Below are 10,998 nucleotides of genomic sequence, written 5' to 3' on the forward strand. Positions count from 1 at the left end.
GTAAAAATTCTTAACAATCCTTTGAGATGTCACTTGAGGCCACCAAAATAGTACCTATGGCTAGACCTAAGACACTGAAGTAGAACTTTGAGAAGTCCACACCCATACTCCAGGGTTTGCCTTGTTTCCCTGAGCACCTTTTTAATGATCTCCAATTCTGCTTCTTACTGGGTCATCCCCAAAGTCCTTTCTGCAGTAAAGTCGGGGATTCAGTTTCATGTGGGTTGAGGTCCCTAAAAGTTTAAGAGAACTCACAGCTGTTGTGTCTGGCTCTGCTGCCAATGGCAAGACTGTTCAGAATTAAGTCATTTTTGGCTACGTAGCAAGCTTGAACCCAGCTTGAGCTATATGAGACCCTATCTTTAAATAAACAAATAAAATTGCAGCATTTTCCAGTTTTCAGTGGTGTGAATTCTGCTAAATACCCTACTATCCTCTTGGTGGCTTACTGCTTTGAAGTCGTTTATTGACCTTTAGCGGCAGCTAACATTTATTGAAGACTCACCCCTTTCTACCTTCTTTATTTGGAGCTTCCTGAATATTATCAAAAACAGTTCTAAGGATAGATAAGTGTGGATCAAGGAAGTACTGAAGGTTTTCTTAAAAATGTAAAATTATGAACAGAAAACTAAGTACGATGGCCAATGTTGATTTGGGATGAGAAAATAAACTGTTACCAATAAAGAGATCTCCCTGGTATTTAGCAGACAATGCTGACTGTAAACTTCCCCATCTACAAAATCAAACGTCCAGTAGCCTCTGCAAGTCTAGGGGGGCTCCTTAGTTTCACCATAAATTTGCTTGTCGTAGAGTGGAGGGTAGGGTAGGTGTGAGCACTATCCATCCTTACGTGAGAAAAACTTAGCAGTGAAAGTTGCTCAACACTGGGAATCTTAAAAACATACAGACAGATACTCAGAGCAGTCGCCTCTGCCATACTTCCGCTCCATTAAAAACCCCTTGCCTGTAAACGGACCACACAAGGGAGATGAGGTGACAAAGTAACAGGCGAGGATGAAGCTCCGAGACGAACCAGAACAAGGTGTATCGCTCTAGTGGCGAAATCCGTCTTGGGACGCATTAGGAAACTGAGGCAGGACGTTTAGTGAATTGGTTGGATCCTAGGCTCTTTCATTTAAGGATCAGCTACGACCCAGATGTGCTCTGAGTTCTCGCAACTGCAGCAGGACGCCCAAAGAGCTGTAAGGTGAATGCGAGCCGAGGCAGGGGTGGTGGAGAAGGAGGTGTCTGGGAAAACTTCCTAAGTTTTTTAGGTTCAAGAGCGACGCAGCGCCGGAAACGGAGCGCCCAGCTCCGCGTGCACTCAGCCAATGGCTGCGCGATGCGCCGTCCAGCGGTGGCTCGCGCGGCACCCGTAGGGTGGCGGCTGTAGAGGACGCCATCCTCCAACGCTTCCACGCGAATGCCACGGCCACGTAGTTTGGCATGTCTTCCTGCATCCCTTCCCACGGTTAAAGCACCTCAGAGAAAAATCTTGTCTCTAAACTGAAGCGCTCGAACGCACCACGGGCGAACGTAGCAACATGGCCGACAGCGCAGAGGAAGAGCCGGAAGTTGGTCTGGTAGGCGGGACCTGGAGGCGGTCCTCGCGTGATAGGGGCGGGGCCTGCCTCCCGAGCTGGGTTCGCTGTCAAGTGTCTACGGCGCTCGCTCCTCAGGCGGCAGGGGCGCTCTCCGCCTTCTTCTGGGGGCTGGATCGGACCGGCTCCGCCCCAGCCAGGTGGCGTCTGTTCCCAGGTGCCCGCCGGACCTCCGGCATTCCGGTGCCGCAGGCCTGTGCAGCGGGTCAGCGGCGATGGAGGACGCCCCTGAGCGCACTCCTTCTTCCTCCGAGTCCACACAGGCTCCGGACCTGGCCAGAGAGCCCGAGGTGGCATCTCCCGGGGACTCGGAGGGCTGCGCCCGGCCTCTAGACACGGTCCCTAAGAAACTCTGTGGGTATTTAAGTAAGTTTGGCGGCAAAGGACCCATCAAGGGCTGGAAATGCCGCTGGTTCTTCTACGACGAGAGAAAGTGCCACCTGTATTATTCGCGCACTGCGCAGGATGCTAACCCCTTGGACAGCATCGATCTCTCCAGTGCGGTCTTTGACTGTAAGGCGGACGCTGAAGAGGAGGGCACTTTTGAAATCAAGACTCCCAATAGAGTTATTACCCTCAAGGTAAGTGGTACTCCTCACCCCCCAACCCCCTTTACAGCTCGAGCAAGTTTTCAGGGCTAATGCATGGTCACTGTAAGTTGACTCAGACGGTGCCCAGAGCCTGGAGCTGTCCCACTTAGCTTTCACACCATTTCCTTATTGCCTTCCCAGAGGCAAGGGTGAGGGATTCCTTTTATGCATCAAGAAACTGAATCATAGACAAAAGGGAATGGCTCAGCCCGGCATTCATTTACAACGATATGGTTCACTTTATGGAATCTCCCAGTCCTGTATCAAAACTTTGGTGGTGCTCAACTACCCAGTTTCCTTAACTTACTTCCTTGGTACTGAAGCCGTCAAGATACTGTGGTTGCATTTTTTGAGACCAAGATCTGATTCATGTCTTGGTGTTTTGGCCAACCAGAGTAAATGAAGACATGGGCAGGGGTTAGGAAGAGAAATATGTAAGCTCACTGATCGGCCTAGATTGTTCATCCAGGCATGTCTGAACTAGTGAGTTCTTAGTAAATGCAGTTTGAATAAACACATATGCACACACAGATGTAACCACAGGTCAGAACCTATCTATCATGTTAAGGGGAAGTATTCTGTCACCTAGCTGGGAAGACAGGTGTGGGCTTAGTTCTCTGGGCTCAGGAGTGCAGGGATGCAGGTCTTCCTTTCTACTGCCTGGTCTGTATCTCTCTATGTCCTCAACCAGCAGATGCCCAGATACTAGAATGCCTATATGTTTAGTCTCCTTCCGTGGCAGAGGGTGGCCGGCTGGCTAGGCTGGAAGGGGTTGGAGGTGGGGTTCCATTAAAATAATGAAAATCCAATTTTTAGGCCAGGAAGGATATTTTAGAGGTCATGTGGGCTTAGGTCTTGCGTTCCTTCCACAAGACAAGTGCTATTGGTCAGGGCCCTTGGCACAGGATTTTTTATTAGTCTATACATGTGCCTGGCTCTGTGCTAGGCTCTGGGGCGTGAAACAAGTCAGACTTGGTCAGCCCCACACCTTATTCTCAAACATCGTTGGGAGAACTGACAGGCATAGTTAAGTGTCTTATGGAGACTCTGTGAAGAGTTTGGACAGTAACAGCATGTTGACAAAGGGATCGGCTCCTCCACATGAGGAGGGGAGCTTTTCAGAAAGGCGTCACTTTAAACAAGAAATGATGGGCTTCCTGACGTGCAAAGGAGAAAGACGGTGATGCTGAGAGACCATACGTGCACAGGTGTAACAACGAGTCACAGGCAAGCCACAGGAGCCTGGCATACAGAGGTGCCCAAAGGATGGAGGTGAAGGGGGAGACATTGGAGAGTGAGGCCCAGGGGCTTGGACTTTGTCTCTAGGCTGTAGAAGTTGTCTAAGAGCCTTAAGCTAAGAGCGTCCAGTGAGGTTAGAATGTCCCAGCTCAGCCTGGCTGTTGGGCAGAGAACACATTGGGGTAAGAGGAAGCTGGTAACCAGAGAGCCCAGGAGGGAATGAGTTGAGCAGGAGCTGGGACCCTGGAGAGAAAGCAGATGACAGGGACGTTAGGCCAGTGGATGCAGGTATAGTAATTGGCTGGAGGCCTGGTTGCAGTAGTGCTGACAGAAGAGACCTCACGGTGAAGAAAACACCCAGATCCGTGCTATGTGAAGTAAACTCTGGCCAGATCTAAGGGCTGCCTCACAAACCCCAGTGTGAACTGAGATCACGTGCGCTGGCCTGTCACAGGGTCTCCAGCGTTAGCAGAGCCTCTGTCGGAGTAGTTGCCAGTGTGGACGTGTCAAATGAGTTCGGGAATAAAATGAAGTGCTTGTGTTTGTCTGGGGACTATCGGGTCATGGTGAAGCCTAAGAGAAACTGAAGCTCAGAGGGACAAAGTGTGGAAAGACAAGACTGGTAGATATCATTCTGTCTTATTGATGTCTTAGTAACAGGCTAAGGGACTATCATAGAAACACCCGTGTTCTAGTTGACTTTCTTTTTCCTTGAGAAACACCACAACCAAAAGCAATTTGGGGAAGGCAGGGATTTATCTGGCTTCCTTACACACCACAGTCTATCCCTGAGGGGCAGGAACTGGAGCAGGAACCTGAAAGCAGAGCCCATGGTGGAACACTGCTTACCGGCTTGCTTTCCCTGGTTTGCTCCTCTTCCTTTTTCTATAGCCTAGAGTCTAGTGGTTCTCAACCTATTGGTTGCAACCTCTTTAGGGGTTTCATATCAGATATTTGCATTATGATTCATAACAATAGCAAAATTACAGTTACAAAGTAGCAACAAAAACAGTTTTATGGTTGGGGATCACCAAACATAAGGAACTATGTCAAATGTCACAGCAGTAGGAAGGTCGAGAACCGCTGACCTTGACATACCCGAGTAGGGATGTCGGCACCACCAACAGTGAGCTGCGCCCTCCTACCTGAATTAGTGACTAAGAAAATGCCTCACAGGCATGGCTACAGGCCAGTCTGATCTAGACCGTTCTTTGATTAAGTCACCTTTCCCTAGGTGAGTCTTAGTTTGTGTCATGTTGACAGCTGAAGCTCACTATGACAACCTCTCTCCCTACCCAGGTCACACCTCATCTGTGGTCCTCTTGAAAGAGTGAGCTTGCCCTGGTTGCTCTGTAGCCGTTTGCCATCTTTTCGTAGCCTTGAGGCTGGCTGTCGATCCAGCAAGCCGCCCCTCACCTAAGCCCAGCAAAGCTTGTGCCTTTAAAATTACATTTAAAATAAATTTCCAGTCTCCAACTGGGAGACCTAGTTTTTGGGGCCTGAACCACTTGTATCCATCTGTGGAAAAAGACTGATCACTCTTGCCCTCTTCTCACAGGATCCAGCAAGCTAATGGATGTAAAAACAGCTGTTTAGTACATCAACTGGGAAACTAGACTGACATCAACTGCTAGTTTGTTTGCAGTGGTGCAGGATACTACATGTTATCATAGTGTGTGCGTGACTCTCCTGCCCCGAGTCATAGTCATGAGTTGGTATCTTCCTGCAACAGGAGGGATTACCTCCATCCCACAGAAAGTCATCGAAGACTTGGAGATGTCATTCAAGGAGAGCGGTAGTCACTGGGCCCTTCCAGGTCACTAGTCAAAGCTCTTCCTCCCTCGTGCACCTCTCTGTCTCTGTCCAGGGATTGCATTTGTGTGCCTGTCTTGTGCCAGGCGCTGGACTGAGCACTGTATTTCTTTTACTTTGTCTTCATAATCACTGTCTGTGATTGGTAGTGTTCTCAGCACAAAGCATTTGAGGAAACAGAGGCACAGAGACACTGAGGAGCCCCTAAGCAGGAAACCAGAGCCTGATTCTTTTTTGTGATGTTACAGAAGTGAATACACACACACACACACACACATACACACACAGAGTAGTGATGCTTTTTTCTGACACAACAGAGTTCCTAAGCCTTCTGTGACCTTTGTAGGCCAGGCCTAGGCCACCCTAAGGCCTGGGACCTTACTAACTAATGCTTTGCTTCTTAGGCTCCCACCAAGCAAGTGATGCTCTACTGGCTACAGCAGCTGCAGATGAAGCGCTGGGAGTTCCACAACAGCCCATCTGCACTTCCTGCTGCCCCTGCTGCCGCCACGGCTGAGAATGGGCCCACCCCGCACCTCAAGCTAGGTACCAATGGGCTGGACTCCAGCCACATACCCAAGCATTTGATAGCCAGGCCTTTCCCATGTTGCTTGGGAGTATGGGAGGAGCCCTCTGCCAAGAAGCAGAACCAGGAGTGAATGGGATGTAGGATTGGTTAGGACAGGAACGTGGGCTGTCTGCTTGAGTTCAGGTCTCAGCCATGGGTGATTTCAGTTTCATGGCCAGCCTGTCAGTTTCTTTCCCTTCCAAATGAGGTGAAAAAAGTTATATCCATATTCTTCTGAGGCTTAGCTGAATCCATATGCCTCAGATGCTTAGAGCAGTGTCTGTATAGGGTCAGAACCCAGAACACTGTAATACCCCTAAGACATCTCAGGAAGTTACACCTGCTCAGTTGTGAGAAGGGTTAATGAGAAAGTGCAGTGCTGGCTTCTTACACACTTCTGGGATGACTCCTACCTCAGCCTCGCTAGCACTAGGGTAATAAACGTGTGCCATCATGATCTGCTGTGAGTGAAGGCTTTTTAAATCCCAAGTTGTAGGATATCCCAACATGGAGAAGCCTGGGGAGTCACACTTTCTCCCACCACTGTGCTGTGTCTGGGCCACCCCACAGCTGCCACTGCCAGAGCATGGGTAATCAGTCAGGTCCCTGTACAGTCTAAAATGCAACCACTTCAGTTGACAGGCCAGTTAGCCAGGGCAGGGCTGTGGCCGTATGCCTCCTGGACCACAGTGCCTGGATGTTTCACATGTCTGACACTGAGCACACCTGTCTATGAGAGTCCCCCCTCCCTTGGAAGGTGTCCACTTGTTCTAACGGCAGGCCACACTCTACCCTTCCTCCGTCTCTATCAGCGGGTCCAATCGGGCACTGCCCTGGGCCTCTTACCCCTGACCTGCATGTCAGTTTTAGGTCCCTCACTGTTGCTCCTTAGGTTGACTCTCTCAGCTAGAAAAACCCAGCATTGTCATCTCCAGTGGCCTATTCCAAGTCCAGTGTCTGAACCTGACCCTGTAGTCTGAGTGGGCGTTCTAAAATGATAACCTACCCAGATGGGCAGCTTCTTGCCCGTTACTTAGGGCTCCCCCCCCCCCACCCTCGTTACATTTCTGCCAGCCCCTCAGAACCCATTATGTGCCCAGGATTTAGGAGGAGGGTCTCGTAACCCTGTTTTGCATGGTAAATTCCTGCCTATTCTATAAGGCGAGGCCCGTGTCCACTCATCTTGTCAACCTCTCCTTGGATGCATTCCAGGACCTTGTCCCTTAGACTCAGTGTAGGTCCTTGACACTTTTTCAAACACTGCAGAGAGAACTGTCACATGGTGTTCTGATTACCACATCCTTGTTAGTCTCCACCCACTAGCCCTTAAGAATAGGGACCATTTCTTTGTCACCTGTGTCCTTTGTCACCTAGTCCGTAGTGTTCAGCCTGGCACAGTGGTTATTTGCAGAGTGTATGTAAGGGTGAATATATTGAACTTTATGACTGAGAAAAGGAGTGTAAAGTGCAATGTTAGGTGCACAGGCCTAGTTCCTGGTAGCTGCACTAATCATGTGTGCCCGCTGTTGTTAGGCTATTATTCATCATAGAACCTGCATGCACATGTGTGCCAGCCAGTACTATCATAGCATGTATATTAACTATCACACACATATATAAATATGTATATATGTGTATATGTATATATGTATATCACTGTCACAGTAGTACATGCTGTCGTGCACAGTAATACTACTGCTGTCATAAGAACACACTCATGTTATTATTACCATATGCATGCCTGTGCTGGAGCTCTTGTAGTAGCATGTGCATGCTACTGCTATCAAAATAGTACCTACATGCTATTACTGCTGTAACAGTACACCCACACACTATCACTACTCCATAACAACTGTTCCTTTTCGTGTTGTGAGTAGTTATTAACTTCCTTGGGCAGCCTTGGTTTTGTTTTGTTTTGTTTTTTCTTTCTTTTTTTTTTTTTCTTAGCTATTAGACAGTATGTCATGTAGCCCAGGCTGGCCTTGAATTCACTCTGTAGCTGAGGCTATTCTGGAACTCCTAAGCCCCCTGCCTCCTCCTTTTCCCAGGCTCTGGGGATTACAGGCAGGCACCACCACATCCAGCTTCAGGCAGGATTTTGAATGGTTTCTTTTTACCTGTCCTTCTACTGTGGTTCATACTGACCTCTACCAGTCAGCCAGGCAGCCTTGTCTGTGTAGAAAATTATAGCCTGAGTTGCCACACTTGCCATTATGAGCTTCAGAGAAAAGCTGAGGGGAGATCTTCCTTCCTGTGTGTTGAACAGAAAGAACTAGGCTGGAAAGGCATGGTGTGGAACCCCGTGGGCCTCTTAAGCTGTGGCAAAACCTGGTCCCGGTCCCTAGTTCTATAGCTGTGCTTCAGTACACATGACTAGGATTGTTTGGGGTTAGCATTGCTTTGTCCATGGAGAAGGACATGCTGTTCTTATAGCCAGGGTGGTGATGTCCCAGGGAGAGCACTAGCTGAGATTCTGGAAGAAGATGTATGGATCTTCCCTTCTGACAGCCTTTCTATCCTATAGCAAGCCTGCCCTGCTGGACCCAGAGCCTGAGTGGAAACTTACTGCATCACGCATACACATATGCTCGCACACATGCAAAGGCCTTTATGGAGTCCCTTGTTTGTTTGCCTCCTCACTTTGTAGCCCAGGATGGCTTCAGTGTTACTATGTAGCCCAGGCATGCTTTAAAAACTCATGGTAATGGCATGTGCTACTATGGCTGACTCTTCCCGCTGCCACCCCCACCCCCACACTTCCCCCACGCCCCGCTGCTCCCCCTGGAGTCTTGAGCAAGCTGGTGAACCTTACAGTGGCTGTTTGGAGCATACTGCCCTACCTCAGCCCCTCCCCATCCTTCCTGAGGAAGCAGAAGGCTGTGCAAGACTCCTGATCCACTTCTGACTTTGAGTCACAGAGGCTGGGTCCCGTTAAAAAAAAAAAAAAAGCAGTCCCGTCACACCCTTGGGCAATCTGAAGGCGTGTTCTCTACAGCTTTTTAGCATTTTCATCTCTATTTTATACTTCACCTACACAGTTGCCTTCAGAGAGCCAAGAACAATCAGGAAAACTGACAGATTTCTATAATTACACATTGCCAGAGGAAGTCACAGCTTACGGGAGACATTCATAAATGTCTGTCATCAAAAACCCCATCCCATTTACCAGTATTGCACGAGCATGGGCAGAGGCCATGCTATTTAACCCTTTGTCTCCCAAGTGTTATTCTCATTTTATAGCAGAGGAAGCAAAGATCCCTGGTAAGGAAATGCCTACACTAAAATTCAAGCTGCAGCCTACAAGTTCACACCTCAGAACTGCGGGGGCATTCAGGGCTATACCAGGGAAGCAGCAACCTCCTGGCCTAGTCCCTCCTTTTGTGTGGGCAGAGACTTCTTTGTAGTGATGAGCCCAAGTCCTCGGGGAAGAGAACTCTTGAGAGCTGCTGGACATGCCTAGCATGACCCCCTTACTGGGGCCTTTCACCAGGCCTTGCACCATCAAATCCGTCTCCAGTGGGAAGTGCTGTCTCAGCATGGTAAGGCCACCATGTGTGCCTGCCCCTTTTACTCTTCATTAGCTGATGGCTTTCTAGGCACACCGCCCACTTCTCAGGAGCAGAGTGCTGCCACAGAGAGCAGAGTGGAAAAGGCAAAATGGCTGACTTGCGTCTGCGCTCATGCCACCTGCTGGCTTTGGCCTTCACCACAGACCTTATCCTCTCCCAGCTGCTCTTATTGGAGATACCCAAGGTAGTGTAGTGTAGCCTCAGAGTTGATCTCGGGTCACAGGCAGAGAAAGGGTGTAAGAGACCTGTCGCTGCCAAAAAAAAAAAACACTAAGAAACTTGGAGCTGAGAAAAACTGATTTTATTTGCTCTGAATGAGGGAGAGGGGAGGTGGTTGAAGTATTGATGGATAAGAAAATTTTATATTGAATCCGTTCAAAATCTGAAAGATTGGAGTCCACATTATGGAGCCATAATTATCCTTTCCTGTTTCCATGTCCTCTGACCTTGAAGAACACAGGGTGGAGAGCAGCCGTCTTGCTTGTTTTGGAAGCAAGGCCTGGCCTCAGATCTTCCAACCAAAGGCAGGTCTAGCACTTCAGGTTTTTGTTGAACAACAAAGCATGTGCACATGCACACACACACACACACAGAGAGAGAGAGACAGACAGACAGACAGACTCCCCTTCACACACAGAGATACACACACGTCCATACACATATACACAAATACATACATATTCTCCCCAGTCATACACATGCACACATACACCACACAGGCACACAACATAAACTGTGGCCCATCTTCCTAGCCACACCCCACACATGGCCTTCCCATCCAGTTACCCTGATCCTTGTTCAGAGATTCATCTCTGTTGCCCAAACCTTCACTCCTCACACCAGTCAGGAGTGGGCTCAGGCCTTGGGCTATACTCACATCCTCACAGCTGTACTCTTCCTCTTCTGGCTTGAGTTCGATAGACTGTCCTAGCCTCCCAGAGCAGCTCTGCCCCAGCTCCTGCCACCTGGGTCTTGAGTTGTGACTTCTTCCGCTGGCCTCCCTGTAGCCTCAGCACCCTGCAGCTCTGCTTCTTCTGACTTCTCCAGCCCTCCCTGAAAGCCCAGGTCATGTCTGGGGAGAGGGGGGTGGGAAGGAGGCCTCAAAATAATAGCTTTGAGTGCTGTTGCCAAATCAACTGACCAGTCTGTGCAGTTGACAGCGCCTGCCAGGAATTAGCAGTGTGTGACCTACTATTGTTTAAGCCATTACAGACAGGTTTTCTTGCATTTGTGGACAGCCTCCACCCCTACACTACCCACCTCCCAAGATGACCACCACAGTGATGGGTGCTTTATACCCACACCTTCTTTACAGATGTGGTGCACAGATAAAGTCCTAGAGTCAGAAGGTTATTTTTACTTTCTCTAACACTCTATTAACTTCTAGTCATGCCACATCCTTTCCCTTACACTTTGAATGGTGCTTTTTAGCCTAGATACTTATCTTAACATTAAACATTTTGAAGTCACTTGCTCTGGAAGAATTCTTGTCAGGATACTGGGGGAGGCAGTAAAGAAGAAAAGACAGCCATAGTTCATCTTATAAATACAGCCACTGTTAGTGCAGTGTTATGATCCACAGTTCACCTTACAGACACGGCCAGTGTAATGCAGTGTTA

General features: G+C 48.9%; 1 protein-coding gene across 3 annotated transcripts in view; it reads left to right on the forward strand.

The window, feature by feature from the left end:
• Positions 1–1,792: 1,792 nt before the first annotated feature.
• Tbc1d2 (TBC1 domain family member 2) overlaps positions 1,793–10,998 on the forward strand; it is a 47,705-nt gene continuing 38,499 nt past the window's right edge. For 2 of the 3 annotated variants that reach the window (XM_028770257.1, XM_028770258.1), the window contains exons 1-2: positions 1,793–2,182; positions 5,647–5,788. In XM_028770257.1, the coding sequence (XP_028626090.1) occupies positions 1,817–2,182; positions 5,647–5,788 (508 nt within the window). In that variant the 5' untranslated portion in view covers positions 1,793–1,816. The remainder of the gene's footprint in view (positions 2,183–5,646; positions 5,789–10,998) is intronic. The other variant, XM_028770259.1, reaches the window with a different exon arrangement.

This window comes from Grammomys surdaster, unplaced genomic scaffold (genome assembly GCF_004785775.1).
Source record: "Grammomys surdaster isolate TR1022 unplaced genomic scaffold, NIH_TR_1.0 199, whole genome shotgun sequence".
NCBI lineage: Eukaryota > Metazoa > Chordata > Mammalia > Rodentia > Muridae > Grammomys > Grammomys surdaster.